The sequence below is a fragment of the Lynx rufus genome, unplaced genomic scaffold (assembly GCF_022079265.1).
Source record: "Lynx rufus isolate CCGP_SWC_20201006 ecotype Redwood Valley unplaced genomic scaffold, mLynRuf1.p SCAF_13, whole genome shotgun sequence".
Taxonomy (NCBI): Eukaryota; Metazoa; Chordata; class Mammalia; order Carnivora; family Felidae; genus Lynx; species Lynx rufus.
The window spans coordinates 31,656,645-31,674,009 of record NW_025814827.1 but is presented as its reverse complement, the minus strand read 5'-3'; the positions used below and the strand labels follow the sequence as shown (position 1 = coordinate 31,674,009).

At 37.0% G+C, this 17,365-nt stretch overlaps 1 protein-coding gene across 2 annotated transcripts in view; it reads right to left on the bottom strand.

Moving 5' to 3' along the window:
- UBR1 (ubiquitin protein ligase E3 component n-recognin 1) overlaps positions 1-17,365 on the bottom strand; it is a 134,512-nt gene that overhangs the window by 103,925 nt on the left and 13,222 nt on the right. For both annotated transcript variants that reach the window (XM_047075223.1, XM_047075222.1), the window contains exons 2-3: positions 10,450-10,706; positions 7,558-7,636 (exon numbers count right to left, since the gene is read on the bottom strand). In XM_047075223.1, coding sequence (XP_046931179.1) covers positions 7,558-7,636; positions 10,450-10,706 — 336 coding nt within the window. The remainder of the gene's footprint in view (positions 1-7,557; positions 7,637-10,449; positions 10,707-17,365) is intronic.

The following is a 17,365-nucleotide window of genomic DNA, read 5'->3' as shown; positions in this document are numbered from 1 at the left end:
TATATTTTCTTGGTAAAGTTTGTTTCAGATCTTTTGCCCATTTTTTAAATGTGTTGTTCGCCTTCTTATTATTTAATTTTAAGAGTACTTTGTATGTTTTGGATACCACTCCTTTATCACATAAGTGTATCGCAAAGACTTCCATCTAGTCTGTGGCTTGTTTTGTTTTTATTTTCTGAAATGTCTATTTTTTAATCCAATAATTCCACTTCTGAGAACTTATCCTAAGAAAATAATCCGACATAGATAAAACTGATTCACACATAAAGATGTTTATAGCAACAATGCAATGCTTATCATTAAAAAAAGAAACTGAATCCTAATTACATTCCCCCAATAATAAATAGTTCAAATAAATTATGGTTAAATATTATATACACAATATGTTTTAAAAGAAACACCAAAAATCGAATGCATAATTTTATATATTTTGCTTTTTCCATATAAAAGTATACCATGAGAGGGGCTCTTGGGTGTCTCGGTTGAGCATCCAACTATTGATTTCGGCACACATCATGATCTCATGGTTCGTGAGTTCAAGCCCTGCATCAGGCTTCATGCGCGCCGACAGTGTGGAGCCTGCTTGGGGTTCTCTCTCTCTCCCTTTCCCTCTTTCTGTCTCTCTCCTACTTACACACATGCTCTCTCTCTCAAAATAAATAAACTTTATACTACACTGTAGTCTATTGTCTAAGTTTTTAAGTGTCATTATGTCTAAAATATGATATACATACCTTAATTTAAAAATACTTTATTGTTAAAAATGCTAACCATCATCTAAACTTTCAGTGAATTGTAATCTTTTTGCAGGTGGAGGGTCTTACCCTGATGTTGACGGCTGCTGACTGATCAGGGTGGTGTTTGCTGAAGAAGGAGTGGCTGTGTCAAGTTCTTAAAATAAGACAACAATGAAGTATGCCACACTAATAGACTCTTTCTTTCATGAACAATTCCTCTGTTCCACGCAATGCTGTTTGATGTTTTATCTACACTAGAACTTCTTTCAAAATTGAAGTCAATCCTCTCAAACCCTGCTACTTAGTTATCAACTAAGTTTATGGGATATTTTGTCATCATTTCAACAATCTTTACCAGGAATAGATTCCATGTCAAGAAACCACTTTCTCTGCTCATTTACCAAAAATCAACTCCTCATCCATTAATTACAGTTTGATCATGAGACTGCAGCAATTCAGTCACATCTTCAGCCTCCACTTCACAGACTAGTTCTCTTGTTATTTCCACATCTGCAGTTAACTTCCTCCACCACAGTCCTGAAATGCTCAAAGTCATCCATGATGGTTGGAATCAACTTTTTCCAAATTCCTGTTCATGTTTCTTGCTCTTCACATGAAATCATGAATGTTCTTAATGGCATCTAAAGTGATGAATCCTTTCCATAAACTTTTCAATGTACTTTTCCCAGATCCATCAAAGGAATTACCATCTATAGCAACAATAGGTTTAGGACTACAGTATTTCTTAAATAGTAAGACTTGCAAGTTGAAATGACTCCTTGATCTATGGGCTGCAGAATGGATGTTGTGTTAGCAGGCATGAAACAACATTCATCTCATTGTACATCTCCATCAGAGCTCTTCGTTACCCAGGTGCATTGTCAATGAGCAGTCATATTTTGAAAAGAATCTTTTTCTGAGCAGTAGGTCTCAGCAGTTGGCTTAACATATTCAGTAAACCATGTTGTAAACAGATATAATGTCATCCAGGCTTTGTTGTTACATTTATAGAGCATAGGCAAACTAGATTTAGTGTAATTCTTTTTTTTTTTTTTTTTAATTTTTTTTTCAACTTTTTAATTTATTTTTGGGACAGAGAGAGACAGAGCATGAACGGGGGAGGGGCAGAGAGAGAGGGAGACACAGAATCGGAAACAGGCTCCAGGCTCTGAGCCATCAGCCCAGAGCCCGACGCGGGGCTCGAACACACGGACCGCGAGATCGTGACCTGGCTGAAGTCGGAACCTTAACCGACTGCGCCCCATAGATTTAGTGTAATTCTTAAGGGCTCTAGGATTTTCAGAAGTGTAGGGGTGCCTGGCTGGCTCCATCAGAAGAGCATGTGACTCTTGATCTTGGGGTCATGAGTTTGAGCCCCATGTTGCATGTAGAAATTACTTAAAATGAATAAACAAAATAAAAAAAAATGTAAATGAGCACTGGGTTCAACTTTAAGACATCAGTTGCATTAGCCCCTAACAAGAAAGTCAGTATGTCCTTTGAAGCCTTGAAGCCAGGCATTGACTTCTTTCTAGCTATGAAAGTTCTAGATGGCATCTTCTTCCAATACAAGGCTATTCTGTCTACATTGCAAATCTGTTGTTGAGTGTAGCCACCTTCATTAATGATCTTAGCTAGATCTTCTGGATAATGTGCTGCAGCTTCTACATTGGCACTTGCTGCTTCACCTTGCACTTTATATTATCCTTTACAGAACTGAAGAGAGTTAGGGCCTTGCTCTGGATTGGATTAGGCTTTGGCTTAAGGGAATGCTGCGGCTGATTTGATCTTCTATCCAGAACACTCAGATTTTCTCCGTAACAGCAATAAGGCTGTTTGACTTTCTTGGGGCACCTGGATGCCTCAGTGGGTTAAGCGCCTGACTTTGGCTCAGGTCATAATCTTGAGATCTGAGTTTGAGCCCCACATCAAGCTCGGTGCTGACAGCTCAGAGCCCGGAGCCTACTTCAGATTCTGTGTTTCCCTTTGTCTCTCCCTTACCCTCTTCTCCGCTCACCCTGTCTCTCTCTCACAAAATAAATAAACATTAAAAAAAGGGGGGGGTGCTGGGTGGCTCAGTCGGTTAAGTGTCCGACTTCAGCTCAGGTCATGATCTCACAGTCCATGAGTTCGAGCCCCGGGTTGGGCTGTGCGCTGACAGCTCAGAGCCTGGAGCATGCTTCGGATTCTGTGTCTCCCTCTCTCTCTGACCCTCTACTGCTCAGGCTCTGTCTCTGTCTCAAAAATAAATAAAAAGATATAAAAAAAATAAAAAAATAAAACCTCTTCCTTTGCCTTCATAACTTAGCAAACTAGCACACTTAGCAAATCGGCTTTCAGCCCAACTCAGCTTTAAACATACCTTCCCAACTAAGCTTAATCATTTCTAGCTTTTGATTTAACGTGAGAAACATGTGATTATTCCTTTCACTTGAACACTTAGAGGTCATTGCAGGGTTATTAATTGTCATGATTTCAATACATTTGAATCTCAGGGAATAGGTAGGCCTGAGTATAGTGAGGGAGATGGAGAAATGGCCAGTGAATGGCGCAGTCAGAACACACACACCTGTATCAGTTAAGTTTGCCATTTTACATGGGTGCAGTTCGTGACAGCGCCAAACAATTACAACACCAAATATCACTGATCACCATAACAAGTATAATAATAGTGAAAAAGTCTGAAATACTGCAAGAATTACCAAAATGTGACACAGAGACACGGAGCGAGGAAATGCTGTTGGAAAAATGGTACCAAAAGACTTATTTGACTCAGGGTTGCCACAAACCTTCAATTGTAAAAAACACAGTCTGCAAAGCATAATTAGGTGAAATGCAATAAAATGAGGTATGCCTATATATTGTTTTTTGTAACTCACTTTCCTCATTTTAGATAAAGGAAACATTTATCTACGCTAAAAATAATCTTAGGGTGCCTGGGTGGCTCAGTTGGTTGAGTGTCCGACTTTAGCTCAGGTCATGATCTCACGGTTCGTGGGTTCAAGCCCTGCATTGGGCTCTGGCTGACAGCTCGGAGCCTGGAGCCTGCTTTGGATTCTGTGTCTCCCTCTCTCTGCCCCTCCCCCACTCACACTCTGTCCCTTTCTCAAAAATAAATACATATTTTTTTAAAAAAAAAAGAACATCTTGGAGGAGATTTAGACAATTGGTGCCAATTTGGAAGTGACTTAATACTGAAAATATTAAAAACTGAGCAAGTCACAAAAATCAGATCACTATTAACCCTTGGAAGGCTAAAAAATAATAATAATAATCTTTAGGGGTGCTCAGTTGGTTGAGCATCTGACTCTTGATTTCTGTGCAGGTCATGGTATCATGGGGCAATATTGAGCCCCATCTTAGGCTCTGTGCTGACAGCACCCAGACGGCTTTGGATTCTTTCTGCCCCTCCCTGGCTCACGGAAGGAAGGAAGGAAGGAAGGAAGGAAGGAAGGAAGGAAGGAAGGAAGGAAGGAAGGAAGGAAAAGAAGAAAAAAGTTTTTAGATAATCTTTAACAGTGGGTGCTTTTTTATTTTGAGGAGAAAATGCAGAGATTAGCTTTTAGGTGTTTTTAAAAACCAGTAATGCAGTATGTTCTCTCTTTTTATACACACTTTTTTTGTGTGTGCACATTTAAACGCTACTCTTTTAGCAAATTTCAAGTAAAAAATATGGTGTTATCAATTATAGTCACCATGTTATATATTACATCCTAAGATCTTATTTATTTACTGTAGGTTTTCTGAAGAGGTAAACTGCAGAGAACCTAGAAATCATGAAGGGTCACATTACACACAGTAGAACAAATAGCTCGAATTTCAACTTTGTTATTTTCTTGTTTTCAGGTTGTTTGGGCTATTCTACCACTAAAGGTTTTTCTTGGTCCTGTCTTCATAGTGTTCAACCTTCAGTCTGTCCCGTCATTACTCTTCTTCCCCTTCTCTGAAGCAACACATATACTTTCTTATTTCTTCTGATCTTTTTTTTTCTTAATGGCTTCATTTTTTTCTTTTATGAAGTGTTTTATTATACAAAAAAGTATACACAGTGTATAGATAAGTTACAAAATATAACAATGAGATGAATACCCATGAACCCAGCACCCAACCCAAAAAAGTATTACTACTGTTGAAGCTGCCTGTGTATAATAATCCAGAGTCCCATCCTCTTACCTGCCCTGGAGGTTACTACTCGCCTGAATTATGTTTATTAGTCATTCCCTTGCTTTTCTTTAAAAATCTCACCAACTTATTCTCTCATCGAAAGTGTTCTCTTCTCTTCACACTCACTTTTGATGGGTAATATTCTTTGAAGCTTACAGACATAATCTTATATTAGTCACAAAATAGCCCATCCTTCTGATGACCCAAAGATTCATGAGTAAGCCATGTAAGCACCCTCTGTAAGAAGAGTTCTGAAAGACCTCAAGGTAGTAAACCTAAGTATACTCCATAAAAGAGTGCTTTGCAGTAGCAATATAAACTGGTTAGCTTTAAAAACTTGAAGGTAGCTTAGTGAAAGGTTCCCAAAATTTAACAAATAGGTTTTTACCAGTCCACAGAAAAACCAGTACAGGAAAAACTGTAGTGAGCTCTTTCACAGAGCTATATGTACGCAGCCTTTTGTTTTGTTTTAATTTTTATTTTTAGAGAGAGAGAGTGGCACAAGCAGGGGAGATGGTCAGAGGGGGAGAGAGAGAATCCCAAGCAAGGTCAATGCTGTTAGCACAGACAGGGCCCAACATGGGGCCCAATCCCATGACCATGGGGTCAAGACCCAAGCCAAAAGCAAGAGTCAGACACTCAGCCAACTGAGCCACCCAGGTGCCCCTACATGTATGCAGTTTAAAGAACTAGTCTTTATACTGGGATTATCCTACTTTCTTGGAATTAAATATCTTTTCCTTTATAAAATGATATAACATGGCAAGTATATTTGGTTGCTGTTCATGTGTCTTTTTTAAAATTAAAACTGAACTTACTTGGCCAAAGAAAAATTTGAAAACCCTATGTCATATCCAATGTTTTTGGAAATTGTACTGACCCACAAACTCCCAAAGCTTAGAAAGCATAGGCTTAGAAGTCTTTAAATCTGAGGAACTGGAAAACTTTTGTCTTGAGCCTTTACTATCTCTCCCCATTAGTCTCCTACAGTAAAAATGGGAAGAAATTAACAACTTCCTCCTGTCTCTACTACTGGCATTCTTTCTTTGGTTCTCCAACATAAGAAATAATATAATTAATGAAGCTGACTAGGAAATACAGAATATAACCAATGCTTGGGGTGCCTGGGAGGCTCAGTCGGTTAAACGTCCGACACTGGCTCAGGTCATGATCTCATGGTTCATGGGTTCGAGCCCCGCATTGGGCTCTGTGCTGACCGCTCACAGCCTTGAGCCTGCTTGAGATTCTGTGTCTCCCTCTCTTGCTGCTCCTCTCCTACTCGTGTGTTCTCTCTCTCAAAAATAAATAAACATTTTTTTTAAATTAAGAAAAAAAAAGAATTTAACCAATGCTTAACTTTAAAAATCTCATCAGTGATTAGCTTTCCAATCTTGGGAAAACATTTTAACCATACTATATCATAGGTTCCTCAATCCATTTTTTTTTGTGTACAATAATACCCATAATCTATGCCTATGGCCCATCACCTCCTGAAATAGAAGTAGTAATGTTGAGGCCAGTCTAATTACCTGAACAGTACTTTGAATTCTATGGAGGGCACAGACCTAACTTTGAGATATTATATACACTTACACAAGACTTTAGGCATGTTTAACAGGATGTTAAAGAAAAACATCAATAATGTCAACAACATCTGTGTAAGCCCAGAATATACAACCAATACAATTATTTGAGAAATACATTTCAGCTCAGAATAACAAAGCTGTCTAATGATGTAAGAGGAAAGGAAAAAGTCCTCAACCTCGTTAGTGATTATGAAAATTAAGACCACTATTTGATACTATTATATACCCACTAGATTGGCTAAAATTAAAATGAGTGACAACACCAAATCTTGCAAGTATGTGCAGCAATGGGAACTCTCACATACTGCTGGAGAGCCCATAAATTGGTATGACTACTTTGGATAACAACGTGACACTATTTATTATAAGTAAAGAAGATTCATATACCCTAGAATTCAGCATTCTATTCCAGATATATATCTTAGAGAAACTACTGTACATGTGTACAAAATACACAAATAGGAATGTTCATAGCAAAATTGCTCATGATAGCCCCAAACTGGAAACAATCTACATATCCATATACAGTACAATGAGTAAGGACAACATGGATTATTGAACACCATAAAGGTCAGTGGACAAACTACAGCTATATACATAACACTGGGTGAAAGAAGTTATTCAATAAGAAAAAGATACAGCATGACTCCATCTATATAAAGTTCAAAAACAAAATTATTCAGTGTGATTTGGTGATAAGTTAAAAGAGAAATAAAGATTATCACGCAAGAGAGAAGAAAGGAGAAAGGTTATCACAAGGGGGGAGAGAAGGGACAAATGGGAGGCCTTTGAGAGCTGGCAACACCTTATTCTTGATCTAAGCAGTGGTTACGCAGGTGTTTGCTTCACAGTTGTTTAAGGGGTTCATATGGTTTATACAATCATTTGTATAAAAATTACCTATCTCACAAAAAATTACAAAGGGCTGCATATTGAGGTGATATTATGTGATATTTAACCAAAGCTAAAGGTTCAGTTATCAGAACTATTATAGCAGGAATTCAAGTATTTGGACCAGATGGCCACCAGGTTCCTGCTAGTCTAGAGATTTTATGGATCTATTTTCATACCTTGTAACGATGATTTTTATGAACACTATTCTGGAAGCAGTCCATACAGAGTACACATGTTGGGTCAATTGCACAGTCCCTGAAAAAGATTGAAAATTAGATTCCAAAATTCAGAAGACGTCAATGATGCTTAAGATATGACTATAATATAATGTGAATGAGTTTCCCGTGTGGTACACGAACTGAATATGAAAATGTCTCAAAAACTGAATTCCAAATAACTTGAGCCATATTTGAATATGTAAGTTTGGATGTTTGGTTTTTGCCTCTTAAATCAACCTCATTATTTTGAGCTTTTAGCTGGTTTCAGACTGTTAAGTTGCAATTCAAGATTAGTTTTGTGAAAAATGATTAGCTTTTTTTCCCATTATCTGTCATCATCTTACCCTACTGCATTTAAAAACATATTTTGACAAACACTGATTGTTCACTGGTAAATGAGGCTTGAATAAAGACACAATTCATTAGAATGCAAGCAGCCTGGGGTGCCTGGATGGCTCTGTCGGTTAAGCATCCAACTTCGGCTCAGGTCATAATCTTGGGGTCTTTGAATTCAAGCCCCGCGTCAGGCTCTGTGCTGACAGCTCAGAGCCTGAAGCCTGCTAAGGATTCTGTGTCTCCCTCTCCATGTGTCCCTCCCCCGTTAGCACTCTCTCTCTCTCAAAAATAAACATTAAAAATTTTTTTAAAAAAAGAAGAAAAAAAATGGAATAGAAGCAGCCTAAGGGCAGGAATGTTTATGACTGTGTTTATGAATGATATGTGCTAAGCACCCAGAATAGTGCCAGGCACATGGTAGGTATTCAATTAATATTTACTGAATGAATGAAAAAAAAATTCAATCTCTCTTAATCTCTTCCCTAATAACTCCTAAAATGCACATAAATCTTATTTAACATTTTTCAGGGAAACATTAGAAGCAACATAAATTGGTGAAAAGTGCAAAATTAATTTTTAAAATACTGATTTAGAAGAGTGGAAGAGATGGAATTGGAAAGTTTTAAAAATTATATATATATATATATATATTTTTTTTTTTTTTAATGTTTATTTTTGAGAAAGAGACAGAGCGTGAGCAGGGGAGGGGCAGAGAAAGAGGGAGACACAGAATCTCTCAGCACAGAGCCTATGCAGGGCTTGAACTCATGAACCACAAGATCATGACCTGAGCTTCAGTCAGATGCTTAACCAACTGAGCCACCCAGGCACCCCTGTTTTAAAAATGATTTTAAAGGCTAATAGGAAATAAAGATAGCCTAATAATACTCTCGAAAGCATACATTACTGTCCAATTTAGAGCAAATTTTCTCAAACTCAGCAGTACTGACATTCTGAACTGGATAATTATTTGCTGGGAATAGAGGAGACTATCCTGCACACTGCAGGATGCTTAAGTGTCAATCTTGCCCTCTACCCACTAGATGCTGTTACCATTTCCCCAGTTGTGACAATTAAAAATGTTTCCATGACACTTTTGGAGAAATGAGATCTACAAATGTCTACTGTGCTTTAGCTGAAACAGACTAGGCTTCAGCTAAAATTTATGTAAGAAGATAAACCTTACTACCTATGTAGCAAAATAGTACACAAAATATAAAAGCTGACTTTTTTCCTAAGAAAAGAATAGGGTAATGATACTATGTTCTAAACAACTATTAACTACACATAAACCAGTCAAACCTAGAATTACAGGAAGTAAAAGCCAATTCTCTGAATTTATGAAGTCTAAAAATTCACTCCTAACCTAAACTACCTCTAGTAAAGGGAAAAAAACTCACTAAAACTAAAGTGCAACTAAGATCTAAAAGATGAAAGCTTCAGGCAGGAGCAGGGAGTAAAACCGTTCTCTGTGCTACCATGATTTTTTTTTTTAAGTTTTTTTTTTTTTTTAACGTTTATTTATTTTTGAGACAGTGAGAGACAGAGCATGAACAGGGGAGGGTCAGAGAGAGGGAGACACAAAATCTGAAACAGGCTCCAGGCTCTGAGCTGTCAGCACAGAGCCCGACGCGGGGCTCGAACTCATGGACCATGAGATCATGACCTGAGCTGAAGTCGGACGCTTAACTGAGCCACCCAGGCGCCCCTGTGCTACCATGATTTGTAAGGCAACTGCTCTCACAAAGGGCAAAAACCCTAAGGCTGCTTTCAGTTTCCCTACCACTGGCCTTTTCTACTCAACTTAATTCCAACTGTTGCTATAGGTCCACAATCCCCTGATACCAAATCTCACTTGGTAGAAAAAAATGACGTGAAATGATGTGAAGACTATACCAATTTGTTGTGAATATTCATAGATTTCTTACAGAAATGCTATGTTTGATGATAGGATCCTGCCCTAACTCTGCTGGAGAAGAGTTCAGAATTCAGAAATACACTGGCCCCAGGGTTTCATATTAAGAGTATGTGGACTCCATTAAAAACAAGACAAAAATCTATCCGTTATATACTTTTAGAGAACAGTAAAGTGAGACAACTATTTAAGTCATACGTTCAAAAACAAGCTGTACAAGCAAAAACCGACCTATAAGTGCGTAATAAAAGGAAGTTAATTAAGTAGGATTAAGTATACTATAAATAGTAATAAATTTAAAAAAAATTTTTTTTAATGTTTATTTATTTTTGAGACAGAGAGAGACAGAGCATGAGCGGGGGAGGGTCAGAGAGAGAGGGAGACACAGAATCCGAAGCAGGCTCCAGGCTCCGAGCTGTCAGCACAGAGCCCGACGTGGGGCTCAAACTCACAGACCGTGAGATCATGACCTGAGCTGAAGTCAGATGCTCAACTGACTGAGCCACCCAGGCGCCCCAGTAATAAATTTTTAAAAATACATCATAAGTACAAAATACCAAGACTGAATTTAACTAATCCTATAAATTTCTAATTCTTACCTACAAGAGTACGTTGTCTCTCCACTTTTGAAAACCTTCCCACAGAGTTGAAATGCTCCACTGTGCTTCAATTTCTCTAAGCAAATATCCGGATCTTCTCCAAATAAGTACCATTCCAGTGGAGTAAATATAGACATTTGTATACTCTCCTCCTGCTTTTCCAAGTCTGGGTCCATTTCAGCAGAATAAATTTCTGGCACCAACTGTGCCAAATGGTGCAAAAAAGTAGTATAAAAGTCAACTTGCTGATCCCACCACTGAAAGAAAACAAAAATTACACTTGGTTACAAGTTTCTTCTTAAAGATGTAGGGGTACAAACAATAGCACAATTCTGAAATTTCAGAGAGGCTGATTTACAATATATTCTTATTTTATCCCTTACCAATACAAAAGGAAAGTGGATTAAAAAAATAGCCTTGGAAATTAAGTGGCTGATCACATACCACATATATCTGGGGGAAAAAAAAAAGGGCAGCTGCAGTGGATGAGAATTACCCTTCCCTTCTGGACTGGGCAACTCCTGATCTCTGAAGATAATTCTAATACTAGTCAGGGGCTGTACAGACAAAGCATTCCCCACATTCTTAGTTTAAATGTTGTAAGGAATTGTAACATTTACTGAGAGATCAAAATGAATGAGTAGAAAAGAGTTTTTAGAACGCCAAAAGCACTAAACATAAAAGGAAATGGATTAGACTCCTCAAAAGTAAACTTAAACCCTTCTGCTCTTCAAAAGAAACTACTACAGATGGCTTATTTGCCATGTTTATTTGTACATGAAAACATGCTCAACATCGTTAGGGAAATGCAAATTAAAATGACAATGAGAAACCCCTACACAACTTATTTGGGTTTAGGTAAAAGAGAATATAAAAAACTGACAATACCAGGTATAAACAAGAATGCAGAAAAGGAAAATGCTAGTAGGAACTGAAACTGGTATAACCACTTTATGAAAGTTTGGCAGTTTTATAGTTAAACATGCACTTACCTTACAACACAGCAATCAAACTTCTAGCTATCTACCTAAGAATTGAAAACTTATGTTCATACAAAAACTTATACATGAATGTTACAAGAGTTTTAAGTTGCCAAAACCCAGAAATAACCCAATTGTCCTTCAACTGGTGAATTATAAACAAACTGTGGTATGGCCAAGCCATGGAATGAATACTGCTCAGGAATAAAAGGAATAAGTTATCAATAAATGCAAAATCAAAATGTATTCTTATAAAACCAGTAAAGTTCAAAAGGCTATGCATTGCTTGCCTCTTAGCAGTTAGGGCCATGTTCATAGAGCATCTGTGTGAACTGAGCAGAGCTCTCATCTCTGTGCCAAATTCCTGATTCCCGTAATAAGTGGGCTTCACAGACACTATATGCAGGTTTCAATAACACCATCATCTCATTCTTATCTTCAATCAAACAAGATAGCTTTCCAAGCACCAAGAAATTCCGTTAAAAAAGACATTCGGTGAGTACTTGCTGGCAATTTGGGCTTAAATATGAGGTATGATTACCCTAAACCATCCAACCAACCCAGCCCAATCAGTTTTTAATGACACTCAGTAATAGCAAGCTTAAATGAACAGAGGCAAGGGAAACAAAAAGTTGAGTGCACAGCTCTCTACTATCAACCCAATACTGACAATTTAGTTGCAGTTAACATCCTCCTAGTTAAATGAATGTTGCTCATTTGAAATCGGCTGGTTTTCTGGCTTTATTAGTATCTCATGTTTGTCTTATAATTATGTAAAAATTGGCATTTATACATATTTTACACATTTTATACATATTTGTACACACTTAAGCTATATCCTAAAAACTAATTTAAAAATTTCTAAAGGCTACGTACTTCAAAATCCTATTTATTTATTTATTTATTTATTTATTTATTTATTTATATTTTAGAGAGAGTACAAGTGGGAGAAAGGGGCAAAGGGAGAGAGAGAGAGAAAATCTTAAGCCACCTCCATGCTCAATGTGGAGCCCAACATAGGCCTCAATCCCACAACCCTGGGATCATGACCTGAGCTGAAATCAAGAGTCAGACGCTCAACTGACTGAGCCATCCAGGCGCCCTATATCACTCCATTTACATGACATTGTGGAAAAGGCAAAACTACTACCAAGATGGAGGACAGCACAGTGGTTTGCCAGGGGTTTATACTACAAAGTAGAAATGACAGAATTTTTGAGTGCGATGGGATTGTTCTGTACCTGTCTTATGGTGATGGTTACACAAATGTTGGCAAATGTCAAAACTCACAGAACTGTACAATAAAAAGTTATTTATGTAAAATTTAAAAGTGAATTTTAAAGTACATAGTTTATAAAACAAAAAGGAAAGCCACAGATTGAGAGAAAATATCTGCAATAATACACTGAACACTTTCTCCCAAAGATAAAGAATAGGCAAGGACATTCTCTCCTTTGTTCTCTCCTATTCAATATTGTTCTGACGGTCTTAGCTAGTGCAGTAAGGCAAGAAAAAGAAACAAATGGAATGATGATTGAAAGGGAAGAAGCACACTGTCTCAGGGTCATGAGTTCAAGCACTGTGTTGGGCTCCACACTGGGAGAGGAGCCTACTAAAAACAAAACAAAAAACAAAAAAAACCCCACCAACTGTACTTCTATATACTACCAACAATTTGAAAATGAAATTTTGAAAAATAGCATTCATAGTAGCATTAAAAATCTTAAAATATTTGGGCATCAATTTAATAAAAGATGTAAGACCTCTACACTACAAACTACAAAACATTGTTGAGATAAATTTCTAAAGCACCCAAATAAATGAAGAACTATATTATGTTCACTGATGGTAAAATTCAATATTAAGATATCTACACTTGCCAAACTGATCTACAGATTCCACGCAATCCCAGCAAACATTTTTGTAGAAATTGACAAGCTGATTCTAAAATGAATATAGAAATATAAAAAATTTAGAAGAGACTCATGCTACCTGATTTCAGGATTCACGTAAATCTATGCTAATTGAGACAGTGTAGCAGAGGCATGAAAAAAGACATATTTATCAATGGAACAGAAGAGAGAGTCCAAAAATGAATCCACACACAATTTTTTCATGAAAAGGAACCAACACCATTCAAAGAAGAAAAGATGGTCTTTTCAAAGAAATTACAGAGGCAATCAGATATCCTTATAAAAAAGTAAACTTCAATCTATACTCTATGCCAAACACAAAAATTAATTTGAAATGCATCATACACTTAAATATAAAAGCTAAAACCATAAAACTTCTTAATGAAAACTCTTGCCATCTTGGAGCAGGTCAAGATTTCTGGAACGGGGCACAAAAAGCATTAAGCATTCAAAAAATGGATTTGATAAAATTTAAAGCCTTCTGCTCTTCAAAATGAACATCAGTAACTAATATCCAATTCTGCTACTCACCATGCATTTTTCAAATCTTTCACACAACCAAATAATTAAGATTAATTTTGGAATGGATATATGTTAAAATGAACATGCTTCTGCTTCTTGAGTCTATTTAGCTATACCTTCTGTGAAATTACACAGAAATAGGAAGCAACAAAGAAGTTTATTTATCACACACTAATCCAACTTGCTGGTAGGGCACAGGACATCCACCCATAAACTATCTATATAGCTAAGGCCCTGGCCCTCTTGGCACAGGAACACCCTTGTCCCAAGCTGTGAGACTGACTGTTCAGTCCACTAGGAAATGTAATCTAGGCAAAAAACTCATCAAGAGAATAAAGGAACTCTAGAAAAAGTAACAGGTATGGAAAATTACAACTTTCAGTCTGTAAGAACAAAGGCTAGATAATGTTTATAAAATCATGAGGAGTTTTGACAAGATGAACATATGATTGTTCACTATACCTTAAATTAACAGGTGCCCCCTTAAAAGTGTTAAAAACAATTTTCAGGGCAAAGTACAGAAATCAGAATTTTATTTAGCTATGATAAACTCATAAAATTGTCAAGAGTTTTATAAAGCTGAAATATACTTAGAATTAAGAATTTACATAAAGTTCTGTACAGGTAACAAAAAAGTTACAGATATTTGACTATATATAAAGCTTCCTGAGTGTGCTTTCCTGAAGCTCAACATGCCATCCATAAGTAAATTCAACTCATTAAAACTTTATGTAAATTAGATTATTTGGTGTTGTTTTAGAAGTTCTTTATGTATTTTGGATACTAGCTCTTTATTAGATATATCATTTGCAAATATCTTCTCCCATTCTGTGGGTCGCCTTTTAGTTTTGTTGACTGTTTCCTTCACTGTGCAGAAGCTTTTTATTTTGATGTAGTCCCAATACTTTATTTTTTTGTGTCCCTTGCCTCAGGAGACCTATGTAGAAAAAAGTTACTGTTTGTGCTCTCTTCTAGGATTTTTATGGTTTAGGTCTTTATCCATTTCAAATTTATTTTTGTGTATGCCTTCATTCTTTTGCATGCTGCTATCCATGCAAAAGTGTCTTTTTCCCATTGGATATTCTTCCCTGCTTTGTCAAAGATTACTTGGCCATATAATTGGGGGGTTATTTCTGGGTTTTCTATTCTGTTCCATTGACACATGTATCTATTTTTTGTGCCAGTACCATACCGTTTTGATTACTACAGCTTTGGAATACAACTTGAAGTCTGGAATTGAAATGCCTCCAGCTTTTTCTTTTTCAAGGCTGCTTTGGCTATTCAGGATCTTTTGTCATTCCATACAAATTTTAGGACTGTTAGTTCTAGCTCTGTGAAAAATGCTGTTGGTATTTTGATAGAGACTGCATTAAACATGTAGACTGATTTTGGTAGTACAGACATTTTAACAATATTTGTTCTTCCAATCCATGAGTTTGGAATGTCTTTCCATTTTCTTGTGTCATCTTCAATTTCTTTCATCAATGTTTTATAGTTTTCAGAGTACAGGTCTTTCACTTCTTTGGTTAGGGTTATTCCTATGTATCATGTTATTTTTGGTGCAGTTCTAAGTGGGACTGTTTTCTGAATTTCTCTTTCTGCTGCTTCATTATTGATGTATAGAAATGCAACAGATTTCTGTACATTGATCTTGGATCCTGCGACTTCACTCAATTTGCTTATCAGTTATAGCACTTTTTTGGTGGAATCTTTCAGGTTTTACTGCAAAGAGTAAAAATTTTACCTCTTCCTTACCAATTTGGATACCTTTTATTTCTTTTTGTTGTCTGATTGGTGTGGCTACCACTTCCAATACCATGTTGAATAAAAGTGGTGACAGTGGACATCCCTGTCTTGTTCCTGACCTTAGGGGAAAAGCTCTCAGTTTTTCCCCACTTAAGGTAATGATAGCTGAGGGTTTTTCCTTACATGGCCTTTATTATGTTGAGATATGCTCCCTCTAAACCTACTCTGAGGAGGGTTTTTATGAATTTATGTTGTATGCTGTCAAATGGCTTTTTCTGTGCCAATTGAAATGATCGTATAGTTCTTATCCTTTCTCTTATTGATGTGCTGTATCACACTGATAAGATTTGTGAATATTTGACCACTTTTGCAAATCAGGAATAAATCCCACTTAATTGTCGTGAATGATTTTTTTAATGTAACATATTTCTCCAAAGAAGACATACAAATGGCCATCAGAAATATCAAAAGATGTTCAACATTGGGGCATGTGGGTGGCTCAGTCAGTTGAGTGTCCAACTTTGGCTTAGGTCATGATCTCACAGTTCGTGGGTTCAAGGCCTGCAATGGGCTCTGTGCTGACAGCTCAGAGCCTGGAACCTACTTTAGATTCTGTGTCTCCCTCTCTCTCTGTTCTTCCCCGACTCGTGCTCTGTCTCTCTCTGTTTCTCAAAAATAAACACTAAAAAAAAAAAGATGCTCAACATCATTCATCATCGGGGAAGTGCAAATCAAAACTACAATGAGTTATCGTCGCACACCTGTCAGAATGACTAAAATCAACAACATAGAAACAACAGGTGCTGGCAAAGATGTGGAGAAAAAGGAACCCTATCGCACTGTTGGTAGGAATGCAAATGGTGCAGCCACTGTGGAAAACAGTATGGAGGTTCTTAAAAAAGCTAAAAATAGATCTACCTTATGATCCAGCAATCATACTACAGGGTATTTATACAAAGAACACAAGAATGTGAAGTTAAAGGGATACATATACCCATATTTATAGCAGCATTATTTACAGTAGCCAAGATATGGAAGCAGCCCAAGTGTCCATCGATTGATGAATGGGTAAAGAAAATGTGATGTATATATATACAAGAGTATTATTCAGCCATAAAAAAGAATGAAATCTCACCACCTGCAATGACATGGATGGAGCTAGCCAGTATAATGCTAAGCAAACTAAGTCAAAGACAAATACCATATAGTTTCCCTCATATGTGGATTTAAGAAACAAACAAGCAAAAGAAAAAAGATGAGAGAGACAAAGAGACAAACCGAGAAACAAACTGTTAACTATAGAGAATGAACTGATGGTTACCAGAGGGGAGAGTAGTGAGGGGATGGGTAAAATAGGTGATGGGGATTAAGGAGTGCACTTGTTGGGTGCCTGGGTGGCTCAGTAGGTTAAGTGGCCAACTTCGGCTCAGGTCATGATCTCATGTTTCATGAGTTCAAGCCCCACATAGCGCTGTGTGCTGACAACTCAAAGCCTGGAGCCTGCTTCAGATCCTACTCCCTCTTTCTCTGCTCCTCCCCTACTCACACTCTGTCTCTCTCTGTCTCTCTCAAAAACAAGTAAACATTAAAAAAAAAAAAAAAAAGGAGTGCACTTGTCACGATGAGCAGAGAGTGATGTACGGAAGTGTTGAATCACGATATTACACACCTGAAACTAACATAATGCTATATGTTAACGGTAATTAAAATAAAAACTTTAAAAAAATTTATGTAAAATACATTATTAAAATTAGG